Source organism: Mercenaria mercenaria, chromosome 15 (genome assembly GCF_021730395.1).
Source record: "Mercenaria mercenaria strain notata chromosome 15, MADL_Memer_1, whole genome shotgun sequence".
Lineage (NCBI taxonomy): Eukaryota > Metazoa > Mollusca > Bivalvia > Venerida > Veneridae > Mercenaria > Mercenaria mercenaria.
Window position 1 is genome coordinate 56,014,164 of NC_069375.1, and position 18,180 is coordinate 56,032,343.

Genomic DNA, 18,180 nt, shown 5'->3' on the forward strand with positions numbered 1-18,180 from the left:
GGTAACTTGATTATATTGATCTCCCCTGTTTCCAATATCGCTTTTATCGGCCTGCTAAAGCTGCTGCTTTGAAAATAATATTAATCTAAGCCGGCAGTTGGGGTTTTGTATTTTCGAAGGGTACGATTCTCTTAATGTGCTTTCGTTGTATCTAGGCTTGGATATATCACTTTATACACGTGTTTGACCACAGGGCTAAAGCAAATATTGACTCGCATTATATTGATGGAAATAAGGCGAAATAAATTTTGGCTCTTAGTTGCAAACCAGTTATTTCAAAAAGGTATGGACCAGATTAAACAGTCAGCTGCAGCAGATATTTCGGAAGAGGAACAGAGAAAATTGAGAGTCTGAAAGAAAATCTGGTGATATTTATTTCTGCCTGAACAGACCTATTATGGTTTAAAGTTTGAAGATTCGTGCAATTGCCATTTATCTATCACCGATACTTATAGATTAAAATGATAAAAATGTTGAGGCACTTGCTATGAAATCTGCGGATAACCTTTGTGCTCAAATGGAAAACAGCACAGAGAATAATGACGAACTTCTACGGAAAGCACAATGGGGAATTTTTATGAGACTACTACCTGTCACGGTGACACTGTGGACACTGGTACTTATTGGTATTACTGGTAACATTATTACTGTTGTTTTCTATGTTAAAACATGTAAACGTACAACACCAGTAATCTTGATAATATGTCTAGCTGTTGCTGACTTAGCGACCTGTGTTACAGCAATTCCAATTATTTCCGAGATGGCAATAAATGTTAGATATTCTCAAATCATCCTTTGTAAACTGGCACATTTTGCTGGACTATGGGCTGGTGCTTGTTCATGCTTCATATTATGGACAATTTCGATTGATAGATATAGAAAAGTTTGTAGTCCTTTAGGTAAACAGATGACAGTGACGACTATTAAATATTTAGTCATTGGAATCATATCATTTTCGTTACTGCTTTCTGGTAGACTGTTAGTAACATTTGATACTGTGAATGTAAATGTCACCGTTCCAAATATGGACGTGACTGTTTTTGGGAGCTACTGTGCAGCACGCCAAGAACAGGAGTATAAACTGGTCGGGCTAGTTTTCTATCTTATTGATTTTATATTGATATTAATGATTTGGATAACTGTAGTGGTAACATATTCAAAAGTTATATATACCATAGTCAGGAGAAGAATTTCAATGGGCAATGGTTCCATACGTTCACAAAGAGGTGAAAGAAGAATAGAAACAAGGAAAAGGAACGGACAATGTTCTGTAGATGATGACGAAATAACAAATTCAGGACACTATTTTAGCAGAGACATTAATAGCTCACATTTTGATGACACATCAATATCTGATAGTAATACACACAAAACACAAGTGTATGCTATAGCCAAATCTAACGGTGAGCAAAGAAAACAGCAAGTAAACAATTCAGCCAGCCAAAGAAAGAAACCAACTTTTGAATTTACGAGTGCCAAGACACCTTCAGAGGTGAAACTGACCCTAATGATGTTTGCAGTGTCAATGATTTTTATTCTTTGTTTCACCCCTTACTTTGCAATAAGAATTTTTATAAGAATTGTTCTTGTCACCGGAAATGAGTATGATTTTAGTGCTGGAATTCAGTTTGCTTTAAAACTACCGTATTTAAACAGCGCTTTCAACCCAGTCATTTACTGCATTTTCAATCCAAAATTTAGGCGTTACATAAAAATGTGGTTTGGTAAATGTTCCTTTGGCAAGAAGTCAGTGTACGTAATGAAATAGAGTTACAACAAATCATTATCTTTTATGTGTTTTCTTATTCCAACTTCTTTGTTTTTGAACATATTTTGTACAATTTGGCCTGTTTCTAGTATAGACAAATAAAATAACTTGCCAGGCCAAAACTATTGCCCCATAGTCGAAGGCGATTTCATCATTGACCGGAAAGCCATTCAAAAAGTATCTTATTGCATGGCATTATAAATAAATTTTCATATCTTTTCTTTAAATTTTGTCTTAAGTCCAGTAAAATTTAGCGCTGAACTATAGACCGTTCAAAAGCACATACTATAGACCGGTGATTGATATAAGTAGTCATGTAAATAAAGAAGATCAGTGTACGATATATTTCATATATTGTAGTCATTAACAAATTAACTTCCATGGAGACAAATTTAGTCGTTAATGATTTTGATATGTGAATAAAAAACGACTTATAGTTCATCAGTGAAACTGAATGTAAATTTTGGCAACCGCCATTATTTTCGAGAGTTAACTTAGAAACATAGGTTTATATATGAAATTTCTCTGCTTCATGTAATTGTGTATATCCAGTATTACATATATTTATCCATCTGTTACCTAACCATCTAACCATGTGCATGTGTACTTCTACATAATAACTTGTAGTTTTAGTGAGATTTTTTTTCAACCCGTTCACATAAAATAATAAAACAGTTGATTCTCGAAAGCTTAGTCACAAACAATTTTCTGGTATTTCTCTGAACACAATTCACAAAATTATTGCGCAATCTATTTTAAAGGCACCGATTAGCTAATTAAAAGTGACATTTACTTATATAATTTATATAAAACTAAAGTAATTGTTTACCTAAGCCTGTTATTTCAAATGCTTTTTTTTTGCTCTTTATGCATCTTCAATGTTGACATTTCATCTATATCAGAATTATATATGACTATTTAAAACACAATACTTTTGAATTTTACAGAAAATAAAGTATTGAAAAAAGATATAAACTTGAGCAAATACTTAAGTTTGTTATATCATGTTTATATAGAAATATCATATTTGGGTGACTAAAATAAGTACTACAGGCAAATACTACTTACCGTAGTACACGTTAGCTGTTACTTACCGTAGTATATTTTAGCTGTAAATACACTGTTATAGAAACAATCAATATTAAAAACAATGATTTAAGCAAAAGCATGATTTTAAAATAACAGACTTAACTAAGTAACCACTTAAGTTTTTTTCGTGAAATTGGGGCTAGTGATTCAAATTTCGATACAGGCACTGTAAATTTGCTAGATGCTTTTGTGTGTCTCCTGCCTAACTGAAAGGCTAGTACCTGTGCTTCCCAGGAAATATGTTTTAGCATGTATCGGTGCCATACAACGGGCACGTGGAAAGAACCTGACTGTTAACTCGCGAAGAACTAGTCCCGGTCCGCTAGATAGTTATGCATGTACATGTAATGGATTTTTATTCTCTGTTTTGGAGTTTTCTCTCGTTCTGTCCCTGTGGTCAGATTGCACTAGAGGATGAACTTGGCAACACTTTGTAGTTGCCTTTGTGCTAGTAAAGCGCCTTTTAACTTGTTTATTATACAATTCTGTTCATATATATAATATAATAAAAAATCGATAAACACCTAATTGTCGTGAAAACACGGAGTTTGTCGTTACGGAAAACTGAACATAAATTCCCTCGACACGAAAGCATTTTAGTTTCTATTATCCTAATGTTTATTTGAAATAAGTTAGAAAGAGTCTGATAATATATAATGTAATTAAAGATGTCTTTGGAGACTTGTGAACAATTAATTTAAGGATAGAAATAATGAGATAGCAATTAATGCTTACAATACATATAACGTTACCCATTGGTTCCCCTGGTGATAAAAAGCCTTAAAATGTGAATCGCATACTGTTAAGTACTTTTCTAAAATCGTTCTGTATAATTGTGGAGATCAACAAATACTTTTGGGTCAACACATGTTGAAATATTGTCAGAATCACACGAATCAAGTCTTTTAACAGCTACTGTTTGAAACAGCTGGATGAAAGACATTAATTAACAATTACTTGGGATACATGCAAAAATCATGTGTTGTTACTCCGATGACAGCATGACTTGAGATACGAGGTATTAACCTGTACATAGTAAGGTAATCGATATTGGGCAATACTTAACCAAGACCGCTGTCCTGAGCAGTATGTTTAACTAGGTATTAAGATCAATCTTTACTATTACAACCATTATAACTGATTATTAAGTTTCATAATTTGGTTTTTAAATTCAAAGTATGTATCAATTTGTACGTTATAGGCATCACCCTCTTCCAACACCACTACCTCTGATCTAGTTGTACACTGAACAGAAGTATAAAACTTAAATGATCGGAATTTTGAACCCATTTCCCAGTTCTGGGCAGTCCTAATGATAGAGTACTTGGAACATAGTAGTAAGATACCAAAGATTCTTGAATGTACATATGATACATATAGTATGAGAAACTAATGTTTGCATTATATTTAATCTAGTGTATGGAGTGGCTGTTATTCAGTCTCTGAATAATGTTTACAGGTTATAATTGGATTGCTATGAAGACAGCGAACATTTCAAGGTGCTGCGTAAAATAAACGTTGTGTTGTGAATTATATTATCTCTATCATAATGTACTACTAAAACAAACATGTAGGGCAACGGATGAACATGCTGATTAATTAATATACTTTTGAATTACTATGTTCACTTAGCTTCCCAGCAATAGTGCTAATGTAGGTCTGAGAGAGCCATAAGGAACGAACTACAAGCTTTAGCGTCCAAGAACTAAGAGGGCCAGAATTAATAACCGTCAACATTTAGCAACCCAGCAACAGTGCAAATGTAGGTATTTGAGAGCCAGAGCGAACGAGCTACAAGCCTTAGCGTCACAGCAATAGTGCTTATATAGAACTAGGAGAACCAGAACGAAAGGGCTACTAGCCTTAGCGTCACAGCAATAGTGACTCTATAGAACTAGGAGAACCAGAACGGACGAGCTACATGCTAAAGAGTCACAGCAATAGTGAGTATGTTGAACGAACTAGGTGGTGGGGGCCATAACGGATGAGCTTCAAGCCTTCGCATCTCAGAAATGGTGTTTATTTTGAATTAGGAGGACCAGAGCGGAAGAGTTTAGAGTTTTGGCACCACATTAATAGTGCCTATGTATAACTAGTAGAGCTAGAAATGATAAGCTACACGTTTTAGAGTCATAGCAATAGCAACAGACGAGCTACAAGCATCAGCGTCACTGACATTGTGCAAATGTAGTTACAGCTGAGCCAGAGTTTTCAAGCTCACCGCAATAGCCAATACTGCTTATGTAAAACTAGGAGAGCTAGAACGGACGAACTACAATTTTTAACGTCACAACAATAGTGCTTGTTTAGAATTAGGAGAGCCAGAATGGACGAGCTACAGGCTTAAGCGTCACGGCAAAAGAGCTTAGGTAGAACTAGGAGAGCCAAAACTAATCACGTACAAGCTTTAGCGTTTCAGCAACGCAACAGTGGAATGGTAGGTATAGGATGACCAGAGCGAACGAGTTACAAGCTTTAGCATCATAGCAGTAGTGCAGATGTAGGTCTTTGAGAGCAAGAATGACGAGCTACGAGACTTAGCGTCTCAGCAATAGTGCAAATGCAGGTATAGGAGACCATATACGAACGAGATACAAGCTTTAGCGTCACACCAATAAGGTAAATGCAGGTATAGCAGATCATATAGAGCGGGCTACAAGCTTTAGCGTCCCAGCAATACTGCAAATGCAGGTATAGAAGAGCATGTACGAACGAGCTACAAGCTTTTGCGTAATATCAATAGTGCAAATGCAGGTATAGGAGAGCATGTAGGAACGAGCTATAAGCTTTAGCGTCACAGCTATAATGCAAATGCAGGTATACTAGAGCATGTAGGAACGAGCTACAAGCTTTAGCGTCATGGCAATAGTGTAGATGCAGGTACAGGAGAGCATGTAGGAACGAGCTACAAGCGTAAGCGTCACATTAATAGTGCAAACGTAGGCCCTTTTAATTACTCGTTAGATCTGTAGTTTAATTCAATGTTATTTCCAGTTTTAGGTCACTAAGTTTTCACTTGAAAGTTGTTTTTGTTTAAGTATATTGCGAAGCTATCACATTTTCCTAGTAAAATGAAAAAGAGAGAAGCTTTTATTTAAATCTTGTGGAAATAATTGCGCTAGGTTAATGTATTCGGGTTAAGTATTTGTAGATCGTGTTTTACTCTTTATCCAGTGACTGATTTTTTATATATCAACTACAGTTCAATTTGAATTTAGTTCGAGTTTTTACCTAGAACAGAAATGGAACGTTAATAAAAAAGAATATTTGAATTACAAAACAGCAAATTTTATTCGTAGAAATAATGACATAAATGCCTTTTCACAGAAACTAACAACGGACAGTGAAAAAGAAATCAGAACTCAAGAAAATACCAATTATAAGTATAGGAATACTTCAGTCACATCATTTATTCATTTTGTCATTTCATAATAGTGCGCCTTTTGCGAGATTATAATACACTTAATACTCTTAGGAAAATAAAGAACATAAACCCCATTTAACTTAATGAAATGTATTTCATTTTGCAAACCAATATGTAAATGTTTTGATATCCATTCATTAGTATTCATTAAATATGCATTGAATACGACCTTTTGTGATACGTGAAACTTGCTTATTATCTGTGCATGCACTTTGGAATCATAATCCAAACAACGTAAATACAAAAATCACGAAACGCCTACTGTTTGATATTTCCCAACTTATTTGAAATGTAGCTTTATGTTGGTAAAAAGTGACACAATTTCTTGTCAGAAGTGTCTCTCAAAGGTCCTTTTGTAATATAGTTATTACGCCAACATTAAGTTGTTCTGGTATGGGAGGGTGTCGCAGACGGCAGAATTGGGTTCCTCATGTGATATCATCATTTGCATTTTTTTCTATAAGAAACAATACACCTTTTTATTATATACCTATTTAAATTCTGTAAGAAATCGGCTTGTATTTCACAATTAAATATAAAGAGACAGACAAAAATTCCGTATTGTGCCTTTTAAATTCCGTATTGTACCTTCCGTATTGCATGCTGCCGGACTATTTTCATTAATATGCATGATCCGACACATTACTATAAATAGCGCACATAAAAACTTCAATAAGTTCGGTCCATTTAATATCGATAAACATTGAAGATTTCGTTCAAGAACAAAACAAGAATCAAAATGGTAAAGATATATAATAAAAGGGTCATTATAACAGTAGCCAGATCTGGGACTTTGTATTCGGCTCTCGTGGATTTTGCAAGGTCGGATCACACTCGGCGCTTGCGCGCCTCGTGAGATCCGATCTGGCAAAATCCACTCGAACCGAATACTGCATCCCAGATCAAGCTACTGTTATAATAACCCTATTACACATTCAGTAAAAGAGATGATGTGACTGCATACTTCCCACTAAATTATTTCTGTTTAAAATGTCCAATATAAATATTGTGTCCCTTTATGTTTTTTTTAAATTTTGCTAGCAAAGTCCTTATCAAAGTTCTGTTATTATTTATTTATTTTCAATATATGTATTCTTCAACCAGTTAAAGGTAAACAGTTTTTCGGTTATAACATATTGCATGTTAAACAATACTCAATAGCAACTGAAGTGCAGTTTAAAAACAGAACGTAAGTATTCTTTTACACGAGATTCCATAAAACACCTGTTTCGAAACTAAATGAAGACAAATCCATTGAGTTTTGTCCTTTAGAATATAGCAGACATGGCCACAGCTTCAAGGAAAATAATTCATCTGGTTATTCGATCATGTTTTTAGTTTAGATTATTCACCCTTGCTTATATTTACCGAGCTGAGATCACGTTATAAATCATTTCACTGGAATTTCAATACATTCCAAATATTGAGATGCGTATGTTTTATATTTGACCTAAGATTTCGATGGATGTTGATTTGCTCTGGAGTTAGTGTTCAAGCTCAATGACGCACTTGCTATGAGAATGCTTAATTTCGGCTAACTATGCAGTTGTAAATGAGAAATGTAATTCAATAATTCTTATATTCATATCATTCCCTAAGATAAGTAGTTTTATCAAATTTATCTTTATGCTAAAATAAGTCTATCTTGGTTGGGCAACCAGGATGGGAAAATCAAATTTGCAAATACGTCTTGTGAAAATCTCATATCAATTAAGCTCCCAATGGACAAAAAAAATACATATAAATGATCAGACCTTTATGGTTTGACCAAATACATTATCATGATTATTTGAACATTATTTTACTTCAACAATATGATTTTAAACAACATATTTGGTTAGGTATACACATGTATGTAAGGAATGAACGAATCGCGTCATTTTGCCAAAAATGGCAGCTCTTTTATTGTGATATTATTCTAGGTAGTTCTGCGCGTTGAGAAAATTTTTTTATCTACAATGCAGAATTTGGTTTAACCCTGTTTTGGTTTTTGAATTTTAACAACATAAAAAGAATATTCGGTTACACAAATGCAAGTTAGGACTTGTTGCAAGGTTTTCGTAATTAGAGGCTATGGACAAATCCTTGTTTTGTCACAACTTTTTTTTTGTCACAAATTTTACAGCAAAAGTTTGTTTTCCTTCCAGTATCTCGGTGCAAGCTTTATTCTGTGTTATTCAGATAAAGGATTATACGTTATGATTTACGTTTTATTAAGGTAGTTCTGCACGTTCTGATAAAAATATACAATGTAGAACAATTGTCCAAGACTTCAGAATTTATTTATTACATTCCGCAAGTAAAAAGATAAAATCGTGTGCTTGATTTTTTGTTAGACTGATTTGAAAAATTTGGACTTCACACAAGTTATCAAAATGAAAGTCTATGGGAAAATCTCAATTGTATTAGTACTTTCTACTTATTGTATATGAAGCCGGGCCAGCCTAAAACCAGGTCTCATACTTCATAAGATTCTAAGGATAAACCATAGAAAACAATTGTTAATTTAGCTGTAAATGCCATATTTTTCATGGTTTTTATTAAAACTGGTCAGAATGTCTGTTTTTATAATATTTGAAAAGAGATAGAAACTTGGTAATATATGGGATAAAAACCTATAAAAGATTCGAATGACAGTTAATTTGATAATTTGCGTTGGAAAGTAAGATTATAAAACGTTTAAAAACTCTCTAAAAATATATTTTTGTGTAAAAAGCAGAACTGTTTTCATACATGTCAACTCACACTTCTGTATAAAGTGTATGCTTTCAATGAGATTGGTATTCATACTAGTAGTATAAAGTACTATCTAAAAGTAATAAAATATAGAGAACAAAAATACGAGAACATGAAGAAACAACTCATTTAATTACTTTCTAATCTAATAAAAATGCCACATAAAGCATGAATAACATTAAGATACGTATCTGTTACAATGCAATATGTATGCAAACTATAAAATTACAATAATATAGAATACAACATATCAGAAAAGCCTGTGATGAACGTCTAGGTAACTAAAGAATATATATGTTTATTTTATGCTATCTAATGAAATACTGTATTCTATAAGTTAAATATTTTCATATCTCATCACTCACACTGTGAAAATATGAAATCCATATTTTCACACTGTGAGAGATATAGCTCCGCCCCCATTCATACATTGTGTATGAATTTTAAATTATTTGCTTAAAACAGGATGAAAATTGTAGTTGCACTTTGTTCTTTATAGTATATTTCTCGATTCAAATCATTTTACTTAATGAGAATTTCATAACGTTATGCAGCAAAACATAAAATAGAATGGAACTTTATGTTGTGTGCGTCTTTTTAACGTCACAACACGTCTGACGTCATGTCTGTTTACGCGCGTCTGTTTCCCGCGCTGAGATTAAAAATTGTTGCAAAATGCACATCTCAACGTAATTGAGCATAAAAATAAAAAGAAAATTTGTTTGTTTTTCGTGAATATGGAATATATCTCACCTCGAAGTGAGAAAATGTTCACATTTTCACTCGCGCTACGCGCTCGTGAAAATATTTGAAATTTTCTCACTTCTCAGAGAGATATATTCCATATTCACTCAAAACAAACAAATATCCTCTATATATATATATTTCAAAAGAGATATTTTTTTTTCTGAAAAGAAAGAAGTTTGGCACTGTGACTGATATAGAGAAAAGTCTCACTAATAATTTACAGTACATCACCAGTTGTAATGTAATGTGAAGGAAAGCCTGTGATTAACTACTAATTTTATAGTCATGTGCATCATATAGAGATAGAACCTAAACGTTTCAAAGATAGAAGCACTGGAAATAAAGCCTAGAAATCTATTTCCAAGTACTTTGAAATAATGACAAACATTTATTTTAAATTTGTATTTTATAACACATTTTATGCCAAAAAATGAATGTTGAGATATTTTCCCAAGCAATGAGAACTCTTGCTCAAATAAGTATTTATTAAGGCATTTACAAGGAAAGTTATCGATTACTTTATTTTCCTTGAACTGTCTTCATCGAGTGGAAAATGAAAACGTTTTTAGAACTAACAGAATCGTTTGTTTTCATAGCAAAGACAATAATGGTACTATACTCTTATGTGCATGATTAACCTTTGATCATTGCATCAGATGTTTTCTCATATTTTTCGCCTAAAATTAACTTTTTAAATTTCGACAATTAAGCGAAGGATAACTCTGGATTTCATATTGAAGATAATGTTACATTTTTTTGCTTGTAACAAAATATCAGATGTATGAACAGGTGTTATTATAGTATTCTAATGGTCAGATCAGTAAAGGTGTAATTACAGTAATTAAGGTTGGTCAATGACGCCATTTTCCTGAATACGTAAGCAAATATAAACTGTATACATTGAGATCTATTTATTTGATCTAATATTCTATAAACCATTACAGAATCATATGATTACTTTACACGATGTGATTAAAGATCATATCTGAACTCTCCTACTTTTGCGTACAACTAGGTAAGTGTTATACAAAATATAATCATCGGAGCCCGATATTATGTCCGCAAAATAATACTTGCAAACGAAGCAACTATTGTTCAGTTAAAGCAGACGAAACACAATTAAAAATGATTTTTTCGGAGTCCATGGGAAATGATCTGCGAATCCGATTCATGTTTAATTTGCCGACCCTATTCTGTCGTTCATTTTGCATGAACCCTGAAAAAAATGAGTGGCATTCAAATGATTTGCAAAACATATATTTGCATTATATTTCCTTTTCATTTGTAAACAATGCTTCTTTATATAAATTTAACATTACGGCGGCACTAAGCAGTGTTAACTTTGTTGCTTTTTCCTTGTGCGGTTCAATCAAAGTCGCCATATGACCTATCATGTGTCGGTGCGACGTTTAATCCAACCAAAAAAAAAAATCAAACAGTATGGGAAACTTCCGTTCGTTCGGAAAGTCATGCCACCACTTAGGTTTTTACTACTCTCTAAACGGGAAACTTGATATTAAATAAAGTAGCTTGCTTCCGGTTCGGAAAGTAAAATCATTAATTCAAAAGGTCAGGTGCATGAAAATATATAGGTATCATTAGATGAAAAACACCACTATAAACTTGAGAAATATATCTAAACTACTGTGTTTTACATATCCTAATAATTTTATTCAACATTGAAATTACTTAATTTTAAAACTTCCCGAACAATCGGGAAGCTCATTAGATGCTTATCTTTCATAGAGTACTTAAGTGACACAAATAAGACTAATAAAACATTTTTAACATATACCTACTCGAAAATTTCCAAAACAATATAATATTTCAAGATGCTTGAACACTTATTTCTGACAAATACACAGTTTATACTCATACACAAACATTTCTTGTTTAAAATGGTATGTTGTTTAAGATTATTCTGGCCGGAAATGATTTTATGCAGTATTCTAACAAGATATGGTTCGTTTTCCTATTAAACAAAGAAGGCTGAAAACAGTGAATTATTATACAACAGTTCACTGTTCTGACGTCACAATTATTACGTCATAGCGTCAAACGGCATAGCGGCGCGCTGGGAAAGAAACCGATTGAAAACGGGCCAACATTTAATGAATGCCGTCAAGGATGTACTTTAAATTCCTTGGTAACGTGTTAGAATCGAAATAATATATCTCACTTAGTAATTTGCTCTTCAATAAAATCATTGTTTGTCGTTCAGATGCGTATTATTATATTAATATAATTCCTTAGAATCTGAACTCTAAACAATGATTTAGTCAGCGACAAATCACTAGATGAAATATATTATTTCTTAAGTATACATCATTAAAAGTTTTAATACGTGCCTAAACAAAACCCTGAAAACCAAATAAAATTACATTTTCTGAGTGAAAAAGGGGTTTTAATTCTGGCTGAATTCAATTCAATGTAAATATACATATCTGTGTTTCCCGGGTGGGACGTTACCTTTCCTGCAGGAAATTTGAAATTCAGGTATATGAAAGTTAAATAAAATTGAGGCATTAAACAAGATTTAGATAAAGTATGTAAGTTCAAAATGGCATTTTTCATTTAATGACACCATGAATAGTCTTATGCACGAAACCTTTTGATGGAAATAAGTCAAGAAATGACATGATTCGGGAAGCAAAGTACTATATTTAGTAACAAGTTTCCCGTTCGGGAATTAGGGAAAACCATCAATTATGATTTGATTTCTCGAACTGGAAGTTTCACCTACTGACAAAATGAACGCCATAATTTTCAATAGAACGAATGGGGGAATGTAAATATTTTTAGGTGAATATTGAAGCTGTAAGTTTGATTTGCGCATTCAGTTAGACGGCACACAATTAGCTGAAAGTACGACATGTGTGTGTATGTGTGCGTGCGTGCATGCGCGCGCGTGTGTGTGTTCGGGTTTGGCGTCTTTTTCAACATTTTTTTCAGTCACATAACAGATGGTGTCTATTGCAGCGGTGAGCGCAATCGATGCCCTACTTTACAGTTAAACCTTGCTGGAATATCATGCCGTAGACATGTTACATGATATTCCACCTGGTCACATAATACTGACACTGGACTGACTAGCCCTAGAACTATCCTCTTAATGAACTGCGCCGGGCGAGGAAACTACAATTACTATTTTCAAGTATTTTGCATGACGCGGTCAGGAAGCGAATCCATGACCTCCAATCCTGAAAGCGGGAACTCTATCACTAAGCTATTTGAAATGAGTATGATATTAGTGATGGAATATAATTGACTTTAAATTTTCCATACTTATTTGAACGATGCCTTTTACTGCATTCAGTTCCAAGATCCAAGGGTTTGCGTATCAGAACGTTTTTTCCAAAAGGGCAACAATGTCTAGCCTGCTGTTTGTTGACACTGCGTCTCAACAACTGAAATATTTCAGCCAATCAAAACATGAGCTCAGAACAAGACTGATCCCTTCATATCAAAGTTATGGCCATGATAAGTTCTTGAATGACTTTGACCTCAAATTATGACTTTGATCCTTGAGAAAGGGACCTGGGGTTTGCGCGCAATATCCCATCTCATTAAGGTTACTCTTTATTCCACGTAAGAACGATTGCTCCATACATAACAAAGTTATGGCTCGAACAAGAAATGACATGATCTTTGATCATAGTGTGACATTGACCTTTGAGATAGTGAGCTAAGGTTTGCAATTAAGGGGTGCATTTAAACTAACACTATTTCGTCTTTGGATTTTAATTTTCCCTGATAATTGAGAGCCGATTTAAAAAAAGTTAAATCTCTTTGCTGTAGCTTCAAAAACAAGAAAGTAGGTCAGTAGTTCAGGGTTTATAATATTGAAGATGAGTATTGAAATCTGTATCAAAAGTTCTAAATGTGGTCCAAATTTCCATGTTGTATCTTCAAAAACAAGAAAGTATGTCAGAAGGTCACGATTATGACTATTCAAGATGAGTATTGAAATAAATATGCATAAAAATATACAGGTGGACCAAATTTCTATACTGTGACTTCAATAACGATAAAGTAGGTCAGTAGGTCATGATTAAGACTATTCAAGATGAGTATTGAAATCTGTATCAAACATTAAACATGTGGTCCATATCTTTTCGCTGTAGCTTCAAAAACAAGAAATGTAAAAACTTGGACCCCGGGGCGGGGCCTCATTTCACCCCGGAGCATAATTTCAACAATCTTTGTAGAGGACCACTAGATAATGTCACACACCAAATATTAAAGCCCTAGGCCTTGTGATTTTTGACAAGAAGATTTTCAAAGTGTTTCCCTCTATAAGTCTATGTAATACATGTGACGCTCAGGGCAGGGCCATATTTGACCCTATGGGGATCATTGGAACTGTCTTGATTGACCACTAAATGATGCTACACACCAAACATCATAGCCCTAGGACCTGTGGTTTTGGACAAGAAGATTATCAAATTTCCTTCTATAAGTCTATGTAAGCCATGTGACCCCCAGGGCGGGGCCATATTTAACCCTAGGGGGAAAATTTGAATAATCTTGGTAGAGGACAACCAGAGGATGCTACATACCAAATATAAAAGCCCTATGAACTGTTGGTTTGGACAAAAAGAGTTTTAAAGTTTTTCATTTTGGTTGCCATGGCAACCAGAGTACTGTATGGAATTCAATTCTTTGAACAATGGTTAAAGACGCTCACCCATGGAACATCTCTGTGAAGTTTCATCAAAATTGGCTAAGAGGTTTAGGAGGAGATGTTGTTTAAAGAAAAGTGTGGACGGAGGAAGGACGACGGACGGACGGAAGGACGGCGGGCAGTGAACGATCACAATAGCTCACCTCGAGCACTTTGTGCTCAGGTGAGCTAAAATTACAGAAACGGTCTAGGATTACTTTTTTGTAGATAATAATCGTATAAAATTTAACTTTCATCCAGTGGTAACTAGATTATGCTGGCTCGCCTCCTTGAGACAGTATTACGATAGGATTTTACTGTGAAAACTATCTAAAACGCCGAATATTTTCAATTCCTGGCTGCCAGCCGTTGTCTTCAATTACAAGAGCAAGCCAGCAACCTAAAACACAATGTCAGTTCGTTTATTAAAAGTGAGGAATCAAAAGCTGGTTTACAAAAGCCATACTGCCCTATTAGGTCGCGGTCATCTTTAATGAACAAAAAAGAGCTATATGACACGCAAAGGACCAATCTATCGCAAGTAGAATTTTGCATCAGTCACTTCTACCTAATTAAACGAGCTTAACAGTTAGGGAAACTTTGGGTAACTCAGCAGTTAAAAGCTAGAGTATTAAAAACAAATGCTACTAGGATATCTCAACACCGGAAATATTCCAGGGACTGGATACATGTTTATATTCATTTTTAGGCTTGATGATTTAGATTGTTTCTTTAACTGGTGGTAATAATGAGTGATGACAAAATTTGCATCGAGACTATGTGGACACTTGTCTAAAATTGAGGAAGTACTATAATGCAAAAAAATGGCATATCACTTTGGGCTCCATACCTGCTCTCTCATAACAATTGCCAAGCGAGCCACATTCTAGCTTTTTTTAAAAAAACTATACTTGTTTGATCTCCCTCCTTTCTCCTTGTTTCCAGTATCGGTTTATCAATCGGTTTGCTTCAGATGTTTGTGTGAATATAATACGAATCTAAGCTGACAATTGAGATTTTGTATTTTAGAAGAGTACAATTTTCTCAATGTTCTTTTCATTGTAACTACGCTGGGATATATTTGACAATAACGATTATTATAAGCAAATATTTGCTTGAAATAAGGCGAAATAAATTTTCATTCATAGTAACAGACAAATAATTTCAAAAAGGTATGAATTAGATTAAGTAAACAGTTTTCTTAAAGATTATAAGAAATATTCATTTTGCATTAACACCTTTTATCATTTGAATAGTGAATGTTGGCGCAACTGTCATTTATCTATTATTCAGAGATAAAAAGGATATAAGTGTTAATGCACTTCAGATAATCTTGTGTTCAAATGGGAAACAACACAGAGAATAACGATGAACTTCTACGGAAAGCACAATGGGGAATTTCTATCCGGCTACTACCTGTCATGGTGAGCTTATGGGCGCTGATACTTATTGGCATTATTGGCAACATTCTTACTATTGTTTTCTATGTTAAAACATCCAAACATACAACACCAGTAATCTTGATAATATGTCTAGCTGTTGCTGACTTAGCGACCAATGTAACGGCGATTCCAATTATTTCCGAGATGGTAATGAATGTTAGATATTCTCCAATCATCCTTTGTAAATTGGCACATTTTGCTGGACTATGGACTGGTGCTTGTTCAAGCGCCATATTATGTACCATTTCGATTGATAGATATAGAAAAATTTGTAGTCCTCTAAGTAACCAGATGACAGTAACGACTGTACAATACTTAGTCATTGGAATCATATCTATTTCGTTATTGCTTTCTGGTAGGCTGTTGGTAACATTTGATACTGTGAATGTAAATGTTACCGTTCCAAACATGGACGAGACTGTTGTTGGGAGTTACTGTGCTGCACGCGAAGAACAGGAGTATAAACTGGTCGGTCTAGTTTTCTATATTATTGATTTTATACTGATATTAATGATTTGGATAACTGTGGTGGTAACATATTCAAAAATTATATATACCATAGTCAGAAGAAGAATTTTAATGGGTATTGTCTCCAATCGTTCACAAAGAGAACAAAGAGTGACAGAACCAAGAAAAATGAACGGAATATGTTCTGTAGATGAAGACGAAAATACTAATTCTGTAAACTATTATAATAGCAGAGACATTAATACTTCAAAATTTGATGACAGGTCATTATCTGATAGCAATACACACGAAACACATAAGAATGTTATAGCCAAATCTAACGTTGAGCAAAGAAAACAGGAGGTAAACAGTTCAGCCAGCCAAACGAAGAAACCAACTTTTGAATTTACGAGTGCCAAGAAACCATCAGAATTGAATCTGACGCTAATGATGATTACAGTGTCAATGATTTTTATTCTTTGTTTAACTCCTTACTTTGTAATAAGAATCTTTATAAGAATTGTTCTTGTTACTGGAAATGAGTATGATTTTAGTGCTGGAATTCAGTTTGCTTTAAAACTACCGTATTTAAACAGCGCTTTCAACCCAGTCATTTACTGCATTTTCAATCCAAAATTCAGGCGTTACATAAAAATGTGGTTTGGTAAATTCTCCTTTGGTAAGAAGTCTGTGAACGCAATAAAAGTATAGAATTATTATCTTCTCTTCTGATATGTATAAATGTTAACTGTTGTAGCTAATTTGTTTGATAACTGTTACTGTAAGATGTTTTAATAATCCTTTTATCCGGGCTCCCAATAGGGATAACCCCATTTTTTATAAGGTATTAACATTTACCAAACAATAGCCATAAAAAGAAGACGTTAAAACCAATTAAGACGAACATATGAATAATAGATTCAATGATATCTTGAACACAACAGTTTCTTCGCCAGTGAAATAGAACTTGTTCGAAAACGAAATGGCAAGTATAATTTGACGAAGTTTCTTTTTTCTTGTTGTTGTTAAACTTATAAATATTTTATTATACACAATATTGTGAAACATTATATGTCTATATATGTATCCGACATGGATTCGATAGCTTTTAATAACTGTATTTTTCATTATCGGTACTTTGCTATTTATTTGTTCTTTAAGTTTTCTATCTATTTGTTTATAAAAACTTCTTATTGATTGATACTTGTTGTTGTATTTAAAATTGTTTCTATATTTCCAAATTTCCCATTTGTTTCATATATATACGTATTAATCTATTTGTTTTCTTGCCTGTCATCATAATATCCGAAACAAACAGTAAATTTAAAAGCAGAATCACAGATGTTGACATATTTAAACAATTCGTTCAAGTTCATATTTTAAAGAGTCCCTATTTTGGGCAAAATAACACTCTCACGCTAGGTGCACTAAAGTTTCATTGTGTTCTTTGCATATATTACATATTCCGTTTGATAATTTCATAAGACTGTGTCTATGCTCTGTAAATATAACGTTGTGTAAAAATTTCCATTGAAACTGTTTTGCTACTGTTGAAGAAAAAGAAACTGAAATTTGAAAACAATTATTCAATTTTCCATGGTGATCACGTGCAAACAAGTTCTCCCATTTGTTTTCTGTTTGTAATAGATTTTTCTTTCTTATCCTAACAGATAATATTTGTGTTTCAAATGTGTTTGATCTAATATTTTACGATTACTATTCATCAAATATAAACTAGACAAAAAATTCGTATATCTTTTTATTGCTATAGTAGTTTACTTTAAGAGCTTTAATGTACTTCAGAGGAATACTAGCTTTGATAATATGGCACTCGGATATCCGGTTTTGCTAGTATTTCAATTTT

At 33.6% G+C, this 18,180-nt stretch overlaps 1 protein-coding gene across 1 annotated transcript; it reads left to right on the plus strand.

The window, feature by feature from the left end:
• Positions 1-517: 517 nt before the first annotated feature.
• On the plus strand, positions 518-17,027 carry LOC128548786 (alpha-2A adrenergic receptor-like). Its single transcript, XM_053524247.1, has 3 exons — positions 518-635; positions 15,755-15,851; positions 16,229-17,027. Exons 1-3 carry the CDS (start codon positions 518-520, stop codon positions 17,025-17,027), a joined length of 1,014 nt encoding a protein of 337 aa, XP_053380222.1.
• The last annotated feature ends 1,153 nt before the right edge of the window (positions 17,028-18,180 follow it).